The 21,896-nt window shown below is 44.2% G+C and overlaps 1 protein-coding gene across 1 annotated transcript in view; it reads right to left on the bottom strand.

Moving 5' to 3' along the window:
* Window positions 1-5: 5 nt before the first annotated feature.
* Window positions 6-21,896, bottom strand: part of LOC117444640 (nck-associated protein 1-like) — a gene marked incomplete at its 3' end in the record, with an annotated part of 29,084 nt that continues 7,193 nt past the window's right edge. The window contains exons 2-10 of the mRNA XM_034080084.2: window positions 19,674-19,691; window positions 9,087-9,197; window positions 3,482-3,574; window positions 1,680-1,736; window positions 1,461-1,603; window positions 1,279-1,369; window positions 1,066-1,203; window positions 928-976; window positions 6-85 (exon numbers count right to left, since the gene is read on the bottom strand). Of these exons, the coding sequence (XP_033935975.2) occupies window positions 6-85; window positions 928-976; window positions 1,066-1,203; window positions 1,279-1,369; window positions 1,461-1,603; window positions 1,680-1,736; window positions 3,482-3,574; window positions 9,087-9,197; window positions 19,674-19,691 (780 nt within the window). The remainder of the gene's footprint in view (window positions 86-927; window positions 977-1,065; window positions 1,204-1,278; window positions 1,370-1,460; window positions 1,604-1,679; window positions 1,737-3,481; window positions 3,575-9,086; window positions 9,198-19,673; window positions 19,692-21,896) is intronic.

Raw genomic sequence — 21,896 nt, forward strand, 5'->3', positions numbered from 1 at the left:
AGGTGGAGCTCTGCAGAGCCCAGCTTCCACAGAGAAAGAGCCGTGGCGTCAGTGTTCAGCACTGAGTGGCAGAGGATGAAGCCGACTGCAGAGGAGAAGAATATTTACTGTGAAACACACATTTGTCCTCCTGCAGTCAAAAGGATACGTTTTTCTGAAAATCTTTCAAATTCTGACATTATTTAGAAATTCTCAACATTTAGATTTTTTTCAAAGAATTCGGATTTATTTTGAAAATCTCAAAATTCTGATTTATTTTTGAGAATTTACAAATTCTGATTTATTTTGAAATCTCAAAATTCTGATTTATTTTGAGAATCTACAAATTCTGATTTATTTTGAAAATCTCAAAATTCTGATTTATTTGAGAATTTACAAATTCTGATTTATTTTGAAAATCTCAAAATTCTGATTTATTTTGAGAATCTACAAATTCTGATTTATTTTGAGAATCTACAAATTCTGATTTATTTTGAAAATCTCCAAATCTGATTTATTTTGAGAATCTACAAATTCTGATTTATTTTGAGAATCTACAAATTTTGAAAATCTCAAAATTCTGATTTATTTTGAAAATCTCAAAATTCTGATTTATTTTTGAGAATCTACAAATTCTGATTTATTTTGAAAATCTACAAATTCTGATTTATTTTGAGAATCTACAAATTCTGATTATTTTGAGAATCTACACATTTTGATTTATTTTGAAAATCTCGAAATTCGGATTTATTTTGAAAATCTCAAAATTCTGATTTATTTTGAAAATCTCGAAATTCTAACTTTTTCCTGAAAATCTCAAAATTCTGACTTTTTCCTCAAAATCTCAACATTCTGACTTTTCTAAAAATGGGTGACAATGTGCTAACGCTGAAGAGCAGGTAACAAACATGAGCGTTGATGGGATGAAAGGGAAACCATTTTACTCACAAACGATCCACTTCTCCATTGCGTCCAGAGACAGATATTCACACGGCATCTGCTGACACGATCAGATCTTAATTATTCATTATTCTAATATTGAAACACGAGTCGCTTCTGGACTTTGAATCTAAAGCATTCCCTCACCGTGTCCGACTGGGCGGGGTTGAGCATGGTCGACGGAGCGGAGATCAGAGAGAGCAGCTGGGCGTTCCTCCACTGATCAGCCGACAGGTTCCTGCGCGGGTAAACCATCTGAAGACTGATCAGCGCATCCGACAGAGACTAGAGAGGAGGGAGGAATCCGTTACATGAGAAGTGACTGCAGCTGGTCTCCGTCAGGCTCCGTCTGCCTCCTACCTTCCCGTGAGGAACGAACTCCTCCATCAGCTTCTTCAGAGGATTCTCGTAGTCCACGATCATCTGACCGAGCCGGGGGTACTCCCGATCACTGAGACAACAGCCACGGTTAATATAGAGACTCGCCGCCATACCTTTTACACTGGAGTGTGTGTGTGTGTGTGTGTGTGTGTGTGTGTCACCTGGCTCCGTGCGTCATCTCGTGAGCGTAGTTGTAGAGCCCGATGATGGCTTTTCTCTCCTCGATGCGCGACAGGATGGTCATCAGGGTCGTGTAGGTCACCACCAGGTCCAGGTAGTTCTTAGTGAGGTCAAAGTTCACCGTCTGACAGGAACACGAAGGCACAATGAGTTACACACGTTCAACCCAGATGTTTCTACGCAGTGTGTGTTGAACTCACGATGTCGAAGAACACCTGGCAGGCGTCGATGGTGTTCAGCAGCTCACACACATGGTCCTGTTGGCGGGTTAGAGACTTCATTAGAATCAGCACCTCACAGTCCTTTGAAGCAGTGGTTCCCAACCTGGGGGGCGGGCCCCCTCGGGGGGGCGCCAAAGATCGCAGGGGGGGGCGCCGGGCCTCAGATGATTTGAGGCCAGATATCATATTTAGACTTTTTTTTTTTTTACATATAATTGTAAGGCAATACATGATTGTCACCAAAAGCCTTGTCTCTACATTACAATAATAATACAAATAATTGATTAATTCATTTTAATAACAATTCAAGTTAGTATTAAAGGCATAAAAAGACAGAAATGTACAATTCTTCCTTTGATAGAAATGTTTCTTCTGTTGCTCCGATCAGATCGATCTCCTCCAGATTATTTAGGACTTTTCAATCCACATAAACACATCGGCAAAATACGGCATACTTTGAGCATGTGTTTTAAACAGTTTAATCCCTTTGTGAATTGTTTCCACTTCCGCGCCGTCCTTTAGTTTCTTCATTCAGCGAGAATCCAGATCAATTCATCCTGAGTCCAATAACGATCAAAGTCACTCCATAGTGCTCCTTGATTACGCTTTCATCCTCCTTTAACAACATACTTCACATTCATCCAGTTTGTGACAGTAGTTGTAGTATTTTGAGACTTTTAAACTTTAATTACCGCTGTTGCCCCCCAACTTCCAACAGGAGTCATTTGGGGGGAATTTTGGGAACCCCTGCTTTAAAGTACTGTGTGTGTGTGTGTGTGTGTGTGTGTGTGTGTGTGTGTGTGTGTGTGTGTGTGTGTGTGTGTGTGTGTGTGTGTGTGTGTGTGTGTGTGTGTGTGTGTGTGTGTGTGTGTGTGTGTGTGTGTGTGTGTGTGTGTGTGTTGTAGGGCTGTACCCGAATATCCGAATATTCGTTCGTTGGAGTACTATTCGGGTTTCAATTTCGTTATTCGGATATTCGTTTTTTTGAATTTATTGAAATCTCCAATATCAACGGTGTCTCTTCGGGGGGGGGGGGGGCCACTTACCCATAAACTTTATTGTTTACTTTCTCCGTCTTTATATGTAGATATTACTTTTCTCCGTTACGTTTCCATAGCAACAACAACTTCCTGTCAACAGCGCTACCTCTCCTTCAAAAATAAAAGCATGTCCATAAATAGGAAGCCAAGCCAAATGACACTTAGACACAACTGCAACGAAAGTAACAAACACAAAGCGATATCCTTTTAAATTTTAAAGAACACAAATTGGGAAATACACGGGTCGAAGCGGTTCACTGCTGATTACTACCGAATATCCGGAGCCCGAAAAATGGTATTCGGGACAGCCCTAGTGTGTTGGGAAATCCTGAGTGTCCTCCTCCAACATGAGAGTAGCATGCTAACAAAGGCATCCCAACTGTAGCTGTGAGCATGACAGGATGTGTGATGACCCGGAAGAGCATCAGGACTGACGTGGAGCTAATCTGAAGTAAACATTGAATACTGCTTTCTGTTCCTCCATCTTGTGACTGAGTGACTCCCTCTCTTGATATCAGCATGTGAAGGACACTGCTCAGGAACTAGTCTCTGTATGTGATGACTCCTTCCCTCTGGAGAGGATCAGAGATACATGGATCCTGAGATTGAAGCTCAAGCCGGGGACCAGGGAGAGTTCTCTAACAGTGTGTGTGTGTGTGTGTGTGTGTGTGTGTGTGTGTGTGTGTGTGTGTGTGTGTGTGTGTGTGTGTGTGTGTGTGTGTGTGTGTGTGTGTTTCCCACCTTGAACTCCATGACGTCTACGAAGGTGAAGTAGTAGAGAGCGAGGTTCTTCAAGATCTCCGATTTCTCTTTCTGCAGCTGAGCCAACTGTTGCTGTAAACACACACAGTCACACACACACACATCCCTGAATAACATATATACATGTATATATATGTACTATACGATGGGCATGTTTTAAACTGATTCAAAGCACCTTTTATCCCCAGAATGAGTAAAAGAAACAGTTGTTCTTACAGTTTCCCTTCATGGATCAGTAGAGTTTCTGTTGTTCTCATTAATAACAGTTTCTCTTTGACTAAATTAGCATTAAACGGGTGTGAATGAGAAACAGCTGTTGAATAATTAAGAGGAAATGGAGCCGGTTCAACTCTGAAGGAATAAAAACAGAGACACACAGAAAACTTTTTACTTTGGTGGAACATGTTTTGTACGGGAGAGGATGAGGGAGGTGCTTTATTGAGATTTGAAGAGATTATAATTTAAACCTCCGAATTCTGAGATTCTCAGGAAAAAGAATGAAAAAAAAAACTGTGACTTTAAATCTTCAGAAAGTTTTGATGAAAGCAAAAGTTAGAATTCTGAGATTTTTATGAAAACATTTTTTATCAGAAAATACATTTTGAAAATAAACTTGAACATTCTCAATTTTTGAACTTTCTTGAGTTTTGAAAAGAAAAGCCAGGAATGTGACTCAAATCTCAGAATTCAAAATACTTTTTTTCAGAATTCTGACTTTTTCTGAGAAATAAAAAATAAATCTGAAAAAGATGATTTTTTGGTTTTGAGATTTTTTGAAAAAATAAGAAATCTCCCAAAAAATTGATTGTAATTCTGTGAATTCTAACTTTAATGTCAGTAATAAAACTAAAATTAACTTTTGGTAAGAATTTAAAAAATTTCTTCCCTAATGCTCTTCCGTACATTTGGAATATTACATTTTGAGTTAGGCCGTACACTCGGCTGAAACCAGATTGAACAACGAATAAAGGGAATACAAATGTTTGACCAAAGTAAAATCGGTCCACCGAGTTTTTAAGGAATCAGAAATATGTTGAGTCAGTGATGAAAACCCCAGATCAGCTGTAATGCAGAAAGAGATCATCTAATGAGAAGCAGTGTGTAAAGACAGAAGGATACTGGACTAAACCCAGCAGCTGTGTGTGTTTTAAAGACAGAAGGATACTGGACTAAACCCTGCAGCTGTGTGTGTTTTAAAGACAGAAGGATACTGGACTAAACCCTACAGCTGTGTGTGTTTTAAAGACAGAAGGATACTGGGACTAAACCCCGCAGCTGTGTGTGTTTTAAAGACAGAAGGATACTGGACTAAACCCTACAGCTGTGTGTGTTTTAAAGACAGAAGGATACTGGACTAAACCCTACAGCTGTGTGTGTTTTAAAGACAGAAGGATACTGGACTAAACCCCGCAGCTGTGTGTGTTTTAAAGACAGAAGGATACTGGACTAAACCCAGCAGCTGTGTGTGTTTTAAAGACAGAAGGATACTGGACTAAACCCTGCAGCTGTGTGTGTTTTAAAGACAGAAGGATACTGGACTAAACCCTACAGCTGTGTGTGTTTTAAAGACAGAAGGATACTGGACTAAACCCCGCAGCTGTGTGTGTTTTAAAGACAGAATGATACTGGACTAAACCCCGCAGCTGTGTGTGTTTTAAAGACAGAAGGATACTGGACTAAACCCAGCAGCTGTGTGTGTTTTAAAGACAGAAGGATACTGGACTAAACCCAGCAGCTGTGTGTGTTTTAAAGACAGAAGGATACTGGACTAAACCCCGCAGCTGTGTGTGTTTTAAAGACAGAATGATACTGGACTAAACCCCGCAGCTGTGTGTGTTTTAAAGACAGAATGATACTGGACTAAACCCCGCAGCTGTGTGTGTTTTAAAGACAGAAGGATACTGGACTAAACCCCGCAGCTGTGTGTGTTTTAAGACAGAGGATACTGGACTAAACCCCGCAGCTGTGTGTGTTTTAAAGACAGAAGGATACTGGACTAAACCCTACAGCTGTGTGTGTTTTAAAGACAGAAGGATACTGGACTAAACCCTACAGCTGTGTGTGTTTTAAAGACAGAAGGATACTGGACTAAACCCCGCAGCTGTGTGTGTTTTAAAGACAGAAGGATACTGGACTAAACCCAGCAGCTGTGTGTGTTTTAAAGACAGAAGGATACTGGACTAAACCCCGCAGCTGTGTGTGTTTTAAAGACAGAAGGATACTGGACTAAACCCTACAGCTGTGTGTGTTTTAAAGACAGAAGGATACTGGACTAAACCCCGCAGCTGTGTGTGTTTTAAAGACAGAATGATACTGGACTAAACCCCGCAGCTGTGTGTGTTTTAAAGACAGAAGGATACTGGACTAAACCCAGCAGCTGTGTGTGTTTTAAAGACAGAAGGATACTGGACTAAACCCAGCAGCTGTGTGTGTTTTAAAGACAGAAGGATACTGGACTAAACCCCGCAGCCGTGTGTGTTTTAAAGACAGAAGGATACTGGACTAAACCCCGCAGCTGTGTGTGTTTTAAAGACAGAAGGATACTGGACTAAACCCTACAGCTGTGTGTGTTTTAAAGACAGAAGGATACTGGACTAAACCCCGCAGCTGTGTGTGTTTTAAAGACATAGCTGTTGAGAGAAAGTGGAAAAAAGTAAGAAATTTAGCATTTGAAGAGTGTGACGCTGCTGCTGCACCAAGGAGGTAAATCATCACTTAAAGGTCACCTATCATGCTATCTTTAGGCAACAGCATAGGTCTCAGATAAATACAAATATATAAAAAACATGTCTACGAAGTGTTTTGCTCCAAACACCAAACTGATCACCCATTGTAGCCATGCCTCATATCCCTCTATTTCACTTCCTGTTTAAAAAGTGCTGATTTGGGGATAAAGCTTTAAAGAGGAGGGGTCTGAGCTCATGCGGGACCCGGCAGCTACTGTCTAACTAAATATTGCCGTGATGAAACTCCATATCATGGATGATCAAGGATCTGAAACAGTTTGGAGCTCAAAGGCTTTCTCTCTTGCCGGTTATACCACAAGGTGAGTTCCTTTCTACTTCCTGCTTCTTCACACACATGCTCTCCAGTACAGGTTAGCTCTGAGTGTTAGCGATGCTAATGTAAACACCGACCATAATACGTCCAAAATAGTCGGGCATTGTTTCTGATAGCAACGTTTCTGATTGGGCCGTGGGTCCACATTTCAGATATTACGTCATATCGGACGCAAATCTGGATCAGCTCCGTTGTTCCCCCGTTTTTAGAGATGTGGGTACGGAGGAAACGATAGGGTTTTATTTTCTGACGCTGCGTGAGTTCCCCGACACATGTTGATGTATAAAAGACATCACAAAGTGCATTTTGCATGATAGGTCCCCTTTAAGTTGTGTATTAACGTGTCTCTTTATTTATCTGAAGTAGTGGCAGATCCAGTACAGATACCCATCACTATGAGGTAGTAATCTGTCAGATATAAATACGTATATTTGCTTTGAACTCTCCGTGGTGCAGACAGGCAGTCACTTTTTAAAAGCCCTCTTAGCCAATCAGCAGTCATCCAGCAGGTAAACCAGGAAGGGAAACACACACTAACACACACACTGAGTGATGGAGAGAGAGAGAGAGAGGAAGCGGAGCAACGGAAAAAACACACTCCAAAAAACATTACATTTTTACACAACTGAGGGGAACTTAAATACGAGATACAAAAACTTACCAAAAAGCACAAGTCCGGAATAAGCCAAGTTTAGCATGCACGACAAACACAGAAACAAAGCAGAAAACAACGTAAGAGACAATCTGAGCACAGGGATATCAATAAAGCAGTTAGCCACACACACACACACACACACACACACACACACACACACACACACACACACACACACACACACACACACACACACACACACACACACACACACACACACACACACACACACACACACACACACACACACACACACACACACACACACACACACACACACACACACACACACACACACACACACACACACACACACACACCAAAATATCCACACACACACACACAGCTGTTTGCTAAACGACACTTTGACATCAACACAAAGGCCAGAAGCTACGAGCTAAGCTAACAATGAAGCTGAAAGAAAAATGTGATGATCAATGATTTATTTTAGTTCACTACACACACACACACACACACACACACATTAACTCACTCAAACACGCTCTAACACACACACTTTTTATTTCTGTGGTCTGAACGGACTTAACTAATATACATAATACATGTTCATTTATCTAAAAAAGTATAATAACTTCAGCCCTTGTTGTTAAGAGCTTTAGAAAATGAGAGGAGCTGCTTTGTTTACTTACTTTAAATAAATTCAGTTTCAGTAAAGCAGATTAAATAACGCAGGTTACCTCGTGTTGATATTTAAAACTGGATATTGTAATTGATAATAATACATAATGGTTATATAGCACTTTTCCCAGAGCTCAAAGACACTTTAAAAGCAAATATATATTTTTAAATATTCATCAGTAGCTTCTGTTCTTTACACCACTGCAAAGTTATAAATCTATTAAATATCTAAATTATATTGGAAAAATCTGACAATAATTTACCCTTTTCACTGAAAAACTGATGATTTAAAAAATATAAAAACGTTCAATTATAAGTTTAAAAGTTAAAAGTTTATTATAGCCTTATTATTATTATCAGGTTTTCTTTCCAAAGCTACTGTTGTGTATTTCACAATAAAGCCTTGAAATCCTAACTTTTAATTGCAAAACTTTCCAGGTATTAGCTGCAGAAAAATATCAAGAGGCGCTTTCACACCGGAGTACTCTTCCCAGGACTGGTTCCGATAGTTCCTGGGATTTTGCGTTCACACCAAAAAGATCTGGAACTACAACTTTAGTTCGGGAACCTTTTCCCCAGTCCCTGCTAGAGAGGTGGTTGTTTCCTGGGGAGGAAAAGGTTCCCAGTTCTGATTGTCTGGGCGGATTGCAAACCACGGCCTGTAAAACTCTGAAAGGTTTTTGTGAAGCCGCCATTTTATTTGCTGGCATTAGCATTATTAGCATTAGCATTAGCCCAGCGCAGAAACGCAGAGAGACTAACTTATGGCAACACAAAATAAAACATGGGAGCGGTGGAGATGAGGAGGTGTCGGCGTTCTGGCGATTTACTCGGAAGGCTTCAGTAGAAGCTGCTGGGACTCCCAGCAGCTTCGACTGAAGCCTTCCCCAACTCCGGGGACTTTGGGCGGCAGTATACGCCGTGAAGTGGTTTGCGGCCTGCCAGTAAACCCAAAGCAGAAGAAGAAGAAGTGACGTCAGCGGCTTCATTTGCCTCATCCTCCCCCAGGGACTTATTCCGGTGTGAACGCGATCTGCTAGAAAGTTCAGGAACTAAAGAGTTCGGGGGAACTCAGTACTGGGGAAAGTACTTGGTGTGAAAGCGCCTTATATTTAGATGTTAATTATACTAAATTGAACCGTTCTCTTCCTCTCTTTCCCACACGGACACAGTGCAGACGTGCATGCAGGCGTGTAATACACATAAATATATATTTAAATAAATACGTACGTTATTGTTGCGCGTCTCCACGGCGGGGAACTTCCTGACGATGAATTTGACGGCAGACTCCAGGTTCTTATCCACCAGGTAGGAGGGCTTGGCTTTGGGGTCGCCACACGCCTGGAAGAGAGGAGGAGGAGACGTGAGGACAGACAGACGGGAAACACAGGGACATTATATTCAGGTTGTTAATCTGAGGTGTTCTGCATGGTGGGGGGTGTTAGATGTGAAGGGGAGACAGGAAGTGCTTCAGTGGAAACTGTTTATCCTAAAACATGTGTGAAACATTCCAGAGTTTCTGGACTACAGAAAGCATGGCAACACACACACTTCATTGCAAGTGGCCTCTTTAGATGCTGCTTTGCTGAAGGATAGTGTGTGTTTCCATGTTGGATTAAACGGTTTCCTGTCAGACACTGAGCCTAGTGATCAGCGGCTCACCTGCTGAGCTGTGGACACATCTGACAGAGGTACATGGTCATTAAACAATATAAGGGATGCAATTAACACATATTTTCCTTATCAATTGATGTTTTTTTAACATGTATGTTGGTTGAAAATGTCCATCCTAGTTTCTCGGAAGTCCAAGTTGATGTTTTGTCGTCGAAAACACAAGAAATGTTCGCTTTATTAAGAAATCAATCAGATAAATGCAAGACACCTCCATATTTGAGGCTGAAAAATGACTCTTAGCATTAATTGATTTGTCAATTAGTGGCTGAATCTCTTATTTGTCCCACATATTGGATTTGAGTCTGGAGCATCTTATGATCTTATTTCGTGTTATTTTGATCCTCCAGGGTATCGGAGGTGATCCACAGCACAGAGAGGAGAACCACTGAGAGTGAAAGAGGGCGTGTGTGGTTTCAAACTGAAGGTCCGTCGCTGGTTAGTGAAGCTGCATGATGGGCAGAGATGGAGTAACATGAAGAAGGGATTGAATGAAACAGAAGAAAGGAAAAGAAACGAGAAATAACTGAAGAGTTTTCACAGAGAAAGTCCTGTTTTATTATCTGCTCTTTCTAAATACTAATATCTCTAAGCCTGGTAGGTAGGCAGGTAACAACAGCACTGATGCATTATGGGTAGTGTAGTTTTGAATGGTGAGGGGGATGTAGTGCATGCATGTGCCAGAAACAGAGTGGATGTGTATTGGCTGGAACACGGAAGAAGAGACTTTCTGAGGATCAGAGGTGGAAGTATGGAGTACAAATACTTTGTTACTGGACTAAAGTACATCTTTCTGGTATCAGTACTTTACTCTGCTTGTTACATTTAATATTGAAATGCTTGGCTCTATGAAACCTGATGTACTTATATGATTCTGTTTTCTTCAAGGTTGTGTCTTCCTGGTCGAATGTACTTATTGTAAGTCGCTTTGGATAAAAGCGTCAGCTAAATGTGATGTAATATAAAGGGAGGTCAGGTACTCTTTAAAGCAGCTGCTAGCTATGGGTACTTTCTACTGAAGTACACTTCAAAGCCTCTTTACTTTGACTTGAGTAAAGAAGTTTAGTCAGTACTTCTACTTTACCAGAGTATTTTAAACATGAGTATCTGTACTTCTACTTGAGTAAAGGATGTGTGTACTTCTACTTGAGTAAAGGATGTGTGTACTTCTACTTGAGTAAAGGATGTGTGTACTTCTACTTGAGTAAAGGATGTGTGTACTTCTACTTGAGTACAGGACGTGTGTACTTCTACTTGAGTACAGGACGTGTGTACTTCTACTTGAGTAAAGGATGTGTGTACTTCTACTTGAGTAAAGGATGTGTGTACTTCTACTTGAGTAAAGGATGTGTGTACTTCTACTTGAGTAAAGGATGTGTGTACTTCTACTTCTACTTGAGTAAAGGATGTGTGTACTTCGACTTGAGTAAAGGATGTGTGTACTTCTACTTGAGTAAAGGACGTGTGTACTTCTACTTGAGTAAAGGACGTGTGTACTTCTACTTGAGTAAAGGATGTGTGTACTTCTACTTGAGTAAAGGACATGTGTACTTCTACTTGAGTAAAGGATGTGTGTACTTCTACTTGAGTAAAGGAAGTGTGTACTTCTACTTGAGTAAAGGAAGTGTGCCTCTCTCTAAAGGGACCGTGATTCGTATATAATAATGTATGAGGTAAGTACAAATAATCTTAGTTCTCTGGCCCTAACAGAGATATAAATAATTGCATACATTTACAGTTTCTTATTTCTCCAGCTGTCAAACAATCCATTTCTCACTTATTCTAAGAATCAACTGAACTCACTAAAAGAATTTCTTCTCAAATAATCAGAAAATGCCGTTGTAAAAACAATAACTCATCTCTCTCGCTCAGAGGAATGTTGGCAGGTTGACAAAGGTGTGGTCTGTGCAGCTTATTTTAAACCCTCTGAGATGTTTCTGCTGCCGAGGATTTAGAGTTTCATCACACCGTCATGTATAGATTAGCTACAGCTAACTGATGAGCATCCACTGTGGAGGATACTAGGAATCAGCGCGGGATACAAAAGGTACCCCACAAGGGAAAAAGGCTAAATACGCTAGCTTCATATTTTAAAAAAAAAAGACAGAAAGGCTACGAAGCAAGCGCAATAGGCTAATCATACTAGCTACCAAGCCAAAGAAAACAGAATAAGCTAAACATGCTAGCTTCCTAGTAATAAAAACCAGAAAAGGCTAAACAAAATAGCAACAAAATAAATAAAAAAGGGGCTATGCTGAAAGCAAAAAAAGCTAAAATGCTAACTATTCACCCCAAAAACTCCAATGGGAGGGTGACAAGGCAAGCTAATCAAGCTAAACAAACTAGCAACTTCGCAATACATACAATAAAATAAGTGCTACACTGCAAGAAAAAGGCTAAAAATGCTAACTATTCACCCCAAAAAACATGCTAGCTACCTAGCCAAAATGTTTAAGAAATTATACGATGCAAGCGCTATAGGCTAATCATGCTAGCTTCCTAGTAAAAACAAGAAGCAGAATATGCTAAACAAAGTAATTAAAATAAGTTTTATACTGAAAGCAAATAAGCTAAACATGCTAGCTACCTAGCCAACACCATTACTGCAGGGTCTCACACCCAGTTGGACACTGGGGGGGGGGGGGGGATTGACACAGAAAACAACAACATGACTTCAGCACAGATCGATGGACCTGCAGAGATGCTTCCTCGCTCCAACGTCTCTCACACCGGACAAGATCTACACATGTATGATTGCTAAGTGATTGTGACGTGCTATATGTGACATGTCTGTAGTAACGTGTGTTCTCTCATATCCGCTCGCCTCCATCTACTCGTCTTTCATCCTTTCTTCATAACTAATGCAGTTGATGTGTTGTGACTTTAACAAGGCGTCTAATATCAGCTGGAAATTAGCAATGTTGGCTAAAGCTAATGCTCCGTTTCCTGTTTGTTGTGATCGATAGGGACTGTCCACGACACTATCAACGAATAAGCTAAAGTAATTTGAGTGTGAGAAAAGGCTCAGACGCCCCCGTGTGAATCTGCTCAGGTGTGTGAGAGGAAGAAGGGTTTTTAACGAACCAGAGGCAAGGAGTCAAGATGCTGTTGATCTAAAACCACGATGCTCGCTCTACTTCACAGCGACATTTATTTACCCTTCGACTCACGCCGGGGAACTGCAGAGTGAAGAACACCGACTGGTTATTACAGAGCATCGGTTTGATTTCTGAGAGGTTCCATGTTTTAGCCTAAACTTAAGACGTTCATTTTGCTGCGACGGCTCCACTTTGGTGTCTAAATGCTGGTCGTGATGTGTGCAGTAAATGTACTGATTGAATGCTTTCGTACTTAATTTATGATGCTAGCTCTGGAAAGGTACTTGCTATGGACACTTGGTGGTGCTTTCAAGTGATTTGAATTTTTTGTAATCGTCTGTCTTAGCTTTTAGCCAGTGGATGTGATATCAGAGTTTCCAACGGCTCCACTCGGTGTCTAAATACTGGCCTGGACTACTGATGTGTGCAGGAATGTACTGATCGAGTGCTTTCGTACTTAATGTATGATGCTAGCTCTGGAAAGGTACTTGCTATGGACACTTGGTGGTGCTTTCAAGTGATCGTAGGACGTTCCAACCTTTTACAATATGAGAAAATCCCATTTGTGAATCATCTGTTTTAGCCCAAACTCAAAAGGTTTATTTGCTGTGAAGGGTTCACTTTGGTGTCTAACAGGCTGATTTGTGCTGTGATGTATTGATCGTATGCTTTCTTACTTACTTTCTGATCGATAGGTACTTGCTATGGACACTTGGTGGTGCGTTCAAGTGATTGTAGGACGTTCAAACATCCACGATTTGGGAAAATCCAATTTTTTTTAATCGTCTGTCTTAGCTTTTAGCCAGTGGATGTGATATCAGAGTTTCCAACGGCTCCACTCGGTGTCTAAATACTGGCCTGGACTACTGATGTGTGCAGGAATGTACTGATCGAGTGCTTTCTTACTTAATGTATGATGCTAGCTCTGGAAAGGTACTTGCTATGGACACGTTTTGGTGCGTTCAAGTGATTGTAGGACATTCAAACATCCAGCGACTTATTACAATATGAGAAAATATGTTGTAGCTTTTAGGCAGGAGATGTGATATTCCCACAACCACTTGAATTTGATCCGCCTACTCTTCTTTCTAATCTGTAATGTCTCTGCTGTATGATTGTAAATGTCCCTGCTGTTGCACAAAGACAGGATTTATGACTCTAAAACCCAATTGTTCTAATCATCGGTGTTGGGTTTTTTGTTGTCTAAATACAGGCCTGGACCACTGATTTGTATTATGTACAGCTTGAATACTTTCTTATTTAATTTCTGATGGAAAGGTACTTGCTATGGACACTTGGTGGTGCGTTCAAGTGATTGTAGGACGTTCAAACATCCAGCGATCTTTTAAAATATGAGAAAATCCCATCTCATCTGTTTTAGCCCAAACGCAACACTTTTATGTTGCTGCAACGGCTCCACTTTGGTTTCTCACTACAGGCTGATTTGTGCAGTAAATCTACTGATCGAACGCTTTCTTACTTAATTTATGATGCTAGCTCTGGAAAGGTAATTACTCTTGACACATTGTGGTGCGTTCAAGAGATTGTAGGACGTTCAAACATCCACGATTTGGGAAAATGTAATTGTTGTAATCGTCTGTTTTAGCGTTCAGGCAGTAAATGTGATATCAGACTTTCCCACCACCACTTGATGGCATTAGCCTTCTCCTATAGTTCTTTATCTGTAATATCTCTGCTGTATGATTATAAATGTCCCTGCTGTTGCATAAAGACAGGATTCCTGACTCTAAAACCCCATTTTTCTAATGATCCGTGTTGTTTTTCTGACCGTACAGTTTGTTGATGTGATGCAGCGACTGTCGGAGATTCTGATGAAGCATTTCAGTAAACAATTAGACAAGAAATTCAAGGTGAGCACCTGTGCTTGGGACGACGGCCTGTGCTTGGGACGACGGCCTGTGCTTGGGACGACGGCCTGTGCTTGGGACGACGGCCTGTGCTTGGGAAGACGGCCTGTGCTTGGGACGATGGCCTGTGCTTGGGAAAACGGCCTGTGCTTGGGACGACGGCCTGTGCTTGGGAAGACGGCCTGTGTTTGGCACAACGGCCTGTGCTTGGGACGACGGCCTGTGCTTGGGAAGACGGCCTGTGCTTGGGACGATGGCCTGTGTTTGGGACGACGGCCTGTGCTTGGGAAGATGGCCTGTGTTTGGGACGATGGCCTGTGCTTGGGAAGACGGTCTGTGCTTGGGAAGACGGCCTGTGCTTGGGACGATGGCCTGTGCTTGGGACGACGGCCTGTGCTTGGGAAGACGGCCTGTGCTTGGGACGACGGCCTGTGGTTGGGAAGACGGCCTGTGTTTGGCACGACGGCCTGTGCTTGGGACGACGGCCTGTGCTTGGGAAGACGGCCTGTGCTTGGGACGACGGCCTGTGTTTGGGACGACGGCCTGTGCTTGGGAAGATGGCCTGTGTTTCGGACGATGGCCTGTGCTTGGGAAGACGGCCTGTGTTTGGCACGACGGCCTGTGCTTGGGACGACGGCCTGTGCTTGGGAAGACGGCCTGTGCTTGGGAAGATGGCCTGTGTTTGGGACGATGGCCTGTGCTTGGGACGATGGCCTGTGCTTGGGACGATGGCCTGTGTTTGGGACGATGGCCTGTGCTTGGGAAGATGGCCTGTGTTTGGGACGATGGTCTGTGCTTGGGACGACGGCCTGTGCTTGGGACGACGGCCTGTGTTTGGGACGAGGGCCTGTGCTTGGGACGACGGCCTGTGCTTGGGACGACGGCCTGTGCTTGGGACGACGGCCTGTGCTTGGGACGATGGCCTGTGCTTGGGACGATGGCCTGTGCTTGGGACGATGAGACGATGGCCTGTGTTTGGGACGATGGCCTGTGCTTGGGACGATGAGACGATGGCCTGTGCTTGGGACGATGAGACGATGGCCTGTGCTTGGGACGACGGCCTGTGCTTGGGACGACGGCCTGTGTTTGGGACGATGGCCTGTGCTTGGGACGATGGCTTGTGTTTGGGACGACGGCCTGTGCTTGGGACGACGGCCTGTGCTTGGGACGACGGCCTGTGCTTGGGACGATGGCCTGTGCTTGGGACGATGGCCTGTGTTTGGGTCGATGGCCTGTGCTTGGGACGATGGCTCGTGTTTGGGACGACGGCCTGTGCTTGGGACGACGGCCTGTGCTTGGGACGACGGCCTGTGCTTGGGACGACGGCCTGTGCTTGGGACGACGGCCTGTGCTTGGGACGATGGCCTGTGTTTGGGACGTTGAGACGATGGCCTGTGCTTGGGACGATGGTCTGTGCTTGGGACGATGGCCTGTGTTTGGGACGATGGCCTGTGCTTGGGACGATGGCCTGTGCTTGGGAGGACGGCCTGTTCTTGGGACGACGGCCTGTGTTTGGGACGATGGCCTGTGCTTGGGACGATGAGACGATGGCCTGTGTTTGGGACGACGGCCTGTGTTTGGGACGACGGCCTGTGCTTGGGACGACGGCCTGTGTTTGGGACGAGGGCCTGTGCTTGGGACGACGGCCTGTGCTTGGGACGACGGCCTGTGCTTGGGACGACGGCCTGTGCTTGGGACGATGAGACGATGGCCTGTGCTTGGGACGATGGCCTGTGCTTGGGACGATGAGACGATGGCCTGTGTTTGGGACGATGGCCTGTGCTTGGGACGATGAGACGATGGCCTGTGCTTGGGACGACGGCCTGTGCTTGGGACGACGGCCTGTGTTTGGGACGATGGCCTGTGCTTGGGACGATGAGACGATGGCCTGTGTTTGGGACGATGGCCTGTGCTTGGGACGACGGCCTGTGCTTGGGACGACGGCCTGTGTTTGGGACGAGGGCCTGTGCTTGGGACGACGGCCTGTGCTTGGGACGACGGCCTGTGCTTGGGACGATGGCCTGTGCTTGGGACGATGAGACGATGGCCTGTGCTTGGGACGATGGCCTGTGCTTGGGACGATGAGACGATGGCCTGTGTTTGGGACGATGGCCTGTGCTTGGGACGATGAGACGATGGCCTGTGCTTGGGACGATGAGACGATGGCCTGTGCTTGGGACGACGGCCTGTGCTTGGGACGACGGCCTGTGTTTGGGATGATGGCCTGTGCTTGGGACGATGGCTTGTGTTTGGGACGACGGCCTGTGCTTGGGACGACGGCCTGTGCTTGGGACGACGGCCTGTGCTTGGGACGATGAGACGACGGCCTGTGCTTGGGACGATGGCCTGTGTTTGGGTCGATGGCCTGTGCTTGGGACGACGGCCTGTGCTTGGGACGACGGCCTGTGCTTGGGACGACGGCCTGTGCTTGGGACGACGGCCTGTGCTTGGGACGACGGCCTGTGCTTGGGACGATGGCCTGTGTTTGGGACGTTGAGACGATGGCCTGTGCTTGGGACGATGGTCTGTGCTTGGGACGATGGCCTGTGTTTGGGACGATGGCCTGTGCTTGGGACGACGGCCTGTGCTTGGGACGACGGCCTGTGTTTGGGACGATGGCCTGTGCTTGGGACGATGAGACGATGGCCTGTGTTTGGGACGATGGCCTGTGCTTGGGACGATGGCCTGTGCTTGGGAGGACGGCCTGTTCTTGGGACGATGGCCTGTGCTTGGGACGATGGCCTGTTCTTGGGACGATGGCCTGTGCTTGGGACGATGGCCTGTGCTTGGGACGATGGCCTGTGCTTGGGAGGACGGCCTGTTCTTGGGACGATGGCCTGTGCTTGGGACGATGGCCTGTTCTTGGGACGATGGCCTGTGCTTGGGACGATGGCCTGTGCTTGGGACGATGGCCTGTGCTTGGGAGGACGGCCTGTTCTTGGGACGATGGCCTGTGTTTGGGACGATGGCCTGTTCTTGGGACGATGGCCTGTGCTTGGGACGATGGCCTGTGCTTGGGACGATGGCCTGTGCTTGGGACGATGGCCTGTGCTTGGGACGATGGCCTGTTCTTGGGACGATGGCCTGTTCTTGGGACGATGGCCTGTGCTTGGGACGATGGCCTGTGCTTGGGACGATGGCCTGTGTTTGGGACGATGGCCTGTGCTTGGGACGATGAGACGATGGCCTGTGTTTGGGACGATGGCCTGTGCTTGGGACGATGGCCTGTGCTTGGGAGGACGGCCTGTTCTTGGGACGATGGCCTGTGCTTGGGACGATGGCCTGTTCTTGGGACGATGGCCTGTGCTTGGGACGATGGCCTGTGCTTGGGACGATGGCCTGTGCTTGGGACGATGAGACGACGGCCTGTGCTTGGGACGACGGTTGGCAGCAGGGATGTAAACATTGATGGGCTAAAACATGCAAACCTTCTGTAGCATTAACTTAAAAACATGGCTTCTTCTTCGTTGGTTCAGCCAACGCAGCGGCAACTAGCTCACTAATTAATCTACTGTTAGCTAGGGATGGGAATTGGAAAGCAATTATATATTTGAATATTTGACATGATAAAGATATTCATAACTCATAGTGGGTACCTGAATCATCTTGAATGTCTGATTAGTCGTCCCATCCCTACTGTTAACTGAATTGGCTGTGCTTGTGTTAGCATGAAGATCTCTATACATAGTGTTCTGGCCGTGCAATAATCTGTCTCTCTGGGGTTTGATGGGGGGATGGATGGGAGAAGGGGTGAGGTGGATGAAGGGTGAGGGACTGGAGGAGACCTCGCCTCCCCCCTCGTGTCTCCACTCAAAATACCAGATAACCTCTCAAAACGTTCTCTTGCACTATTTTATCTATGGTTTCATTTAAGGCTGTTATCGCCACGTGTACACAGCGCAGAAATATCAGCTTCAGAAACGATGCTAACCGAACCGTAGCCGTGTTTTTCTACTCTACTAACAAACTGTGCAGGTAGATTCTTGTGTATTATTATACGTTAAGCGACCGAGCAGTACGTCACATCGCTCCATCGGCAACATTAAAGGGATCACAGATTCATGCATCGATAATATCATGTAAATAATTAGTGATAACGTGAGCTATTCTGCATAATAAAGTATTGCTTTACCCTGTAGTAATATTACTTTAATGGGGATTGATAACTATGCTTTACCCACACAGAATACATTTAAGTAAATAAACATTAAACTATAAATACTTTCTAGAGGTTTTAAATCCTCTTCTTACAACTAATGCACTCATTAGTCGGTTAAATAGACTTAAATTGATATACGTGTCAAAATAAAGTGTGTGTGCTACAATAAAGAAAACCGCTCTTATTTTGAAATAAATATACATAAACGTGAAGCTATTTGTTTAGAGCAGGGGTGTCAAACTCAATTTCATCGCGGGCCACATTCACATTATGGTTGCATTCAAAGTTGTAACTTCAAGACGATATAAAAATACATATATAAATATTTAATATATAAAATAATGTGTTATATAAATTCCGTTATTGCCTCTGCATTGGATTATTATCGGACAGTGTAATAACTTCATAATTAACTACGTCTGAAAGCAGAAGTCTCTTCAGTGAGAATGTCACAAAATAATTTAAAGAGAAAAGCTCAATTCTGGGAAAAAAGTCAAATTTGAGATGCATTGTGGGACATGTAGTTTATGGGCAACGTGCTTCTCTAAAGCGGCATGTAACCGTATAATAAACCTATTATATTTTTTGCAAGCTCTTGTGGGGCCGCATGAAGTGAAGTCACGGGCCGGATTTGGCCCCCGGGCCTTGAGTTTGACACCCATGGTCTAGAGGGTTTGAATCCCACTGCAGCCGTTCTTCTTACAACAAACTGGATCTAATTTGTGTCTAACGTAGTTTTTGCGTTAGCTTTGCAGACAGGTGAAAGGGCGAGCTAATGTTCGTGCGCTACAATAAAGAAAACCGCTCTTATTTTGAAATAAAGCATGGGGGAAAAACATGTGATGCTGCATCGTAAACACTGACAGTGATGGAGCAACAGATCATAAAGGGAGGAGGACGAGGAGCACAAGGAAGAGGAAGGGAGCAGGAAGAGGAAGGGTGGAGGAAGAGGAAGGGTGGAGGAAGAGGAAGGGCGGAGGAAGTGGGGTTTCATCAGTGGAAGGTGATAAACTTTGCAAACCTTCCAAACTTGTCCTTGCTGCATAGGAGAGGGGGGAAGCATTGGAACGGAGAGAAGAAGAGAAGAAATCAAAACAAAGAGCCCACCTATAGACAAACTGCTGCTACACACACACACACACACACACACACACACACACACACACACACACACACACACACACACACACACACACACACACACACACACACACACACACACACACACACACACACACACACACACACACACACACACACACACACACACACACACACACACACACACACACACACACACACACACACACACACACACACACACACACACACACACACACACACACACACACACACACACACACACACACACACACACACACTTTTCTGAGAGGTCAGTTAAGGACAGCCGTTCTGTTTCAACACAACACAGAGAACAGCACATGCTGCGCAGACATGTGATCACATTGTTGTGGCGCTAGATTCTTAGAGTAACACAAAGTGACTCTGACCCGACAGATGAGTCTACCTAGCAACAGTGTGAACAAGGAGATGTTGAAACCCCCACATTGTGTTAGAAATGTGTATTTAGGGTCACATAGAAACTGCTGGATGATAACCTGCTGGGTCGTTTACACAATTAGCACAAGGTGTGTTAAACAGCATTAATGTGAACAACAGGAAAACAGAAATGGCGTGGTTGTTCTCTGAGTGGCTCTGGAGGTTAATGAGGATGCTGAATCCATATCCAGGATCAAAAAGGGCAGTTTTAACCAGAAAGAGGCCGATATTAGTGTTCTGGGTGTCGATTTTGAAGTTTTAAGGGACTCTGGATCATTTGCAATTTGGATTGCACAGATTTCTAATGGTGTACCACAAGGTTCTGTTTTAGGACCACTTTTATTCTCCATATATATTAACAGTGTAGGTGATAATGTGGATGAAGCTACTTTACATTTTTATGCGGATGATACCGTGATGTTCTGTGCAGGTCCCACCGTTAAGGAGGCTGGTGTTAAATTACAGGCTGTTTTTAACACTATTCAGACTCAGCTCTCTGAACTAAAGCTTCTTTAAATGTGGATCAAACCAAGGTAATGCTCTTTCTAAAGCTAAAAGACACCAGAGCCTGTTTTAGATATTGTAACTACGCAAGGAACAAAACTTGAAGTTGTTGCCTGTTACAAATACCTGGGTATCTGGCTTGATGATTGTCTCTCTTTTAAACTTCATGTCAATAACCTGCTTAAAAAACTGAGGGTTAGGCTAGGGTTCTTTTTCAGAAACAAGTCCTGCTTCTCGCTTGAGGCCAGGAAAAGGCTAGTCACTGTGACCTTTTTACCTGTGCTGGACTACGGTGATCTGGTCTATATATGAATTGCTTATTTATTTGAAAATAAATTGTCCACAGGAGAGGTAATAATGCTCTCTATATCCAACGGTCTCAACAGGGCGCATGGTCGTGAAATCAGCCCACAGAGAGAAGAGATATGGCCGCTTTCTGGTTAAAACTGTCATTTCTGATCCTGAAAATGTCACAATTGGATTCATATACATTTCTAACATTACACTTTGGGGTACTCAACATTTCCGGGTTCACAAAGGACTCGATGGGCTGGCAAACAGACTGGATAACAACAAAGACTATAACACATCTGTTGTGGAATATATAAATGTATATATATATACTGTTTATAATCAAGATTAATACTGTCTGCTATTCAAATACTGTGAGACATCTGTAAATAACTGTGCAATATATACTTTACTTTCACGACTGTATACATGCTACACTGTGTGTGTGTGTGTGTGTGTGTGTGTGTGTGTGTGTGTGTGTGTGTGTGTGTGTGTGTGTGTGTGTGTGTGTGTGTGTGTGTGTGTGTGTGTGTGTGTGTGTGTGTGTGTTTTCTCTGCAGTATTCACTGGCTGCAGTATCTGCTTCACATTCCTGTTGCTTAGTAACAGCTCAATGCAGCGTTCACTGAAGCACGAAACATGCACGTCTAAAAATATCAGGTCATGGTTTTAGAGACACGAGTCGCTAATTTATACTGAGCTGTGATTTAAAGGGTTTTCAAGTGATTGTTAGAAACGAGGGGGAAGTACGTGGTCAAATGAAAAGGCCCTGGGGTGAAGTCGAATAAAGAGCTGCAGCGATGATGTATTTCTGAGTTGGACCCTGAAGGCAGCATCTCCCTGGTCCAATGGGATTCCTCCATTTGATTTTGGATTACTGCAGAAAATA

The sequence above is a fragment of the Pseudochaenichthys georgianus genome, unplaced genomic scaffold (genome assembly GCF_902827115.2).
Source record: "Pseudochaenichthys georgianus unplaced genomic scaffold, fPseGeo1.2 scaffold_867_arrow_ctg1, whole genome shotgun sequence".
Lineage (NCBI taxonomy): Eukaryota > Metazoa > Chordata > Actinopteri > Perciformes > Channichthyidae > Pseudochaenichthys > Pseudochaenichthys georgianus.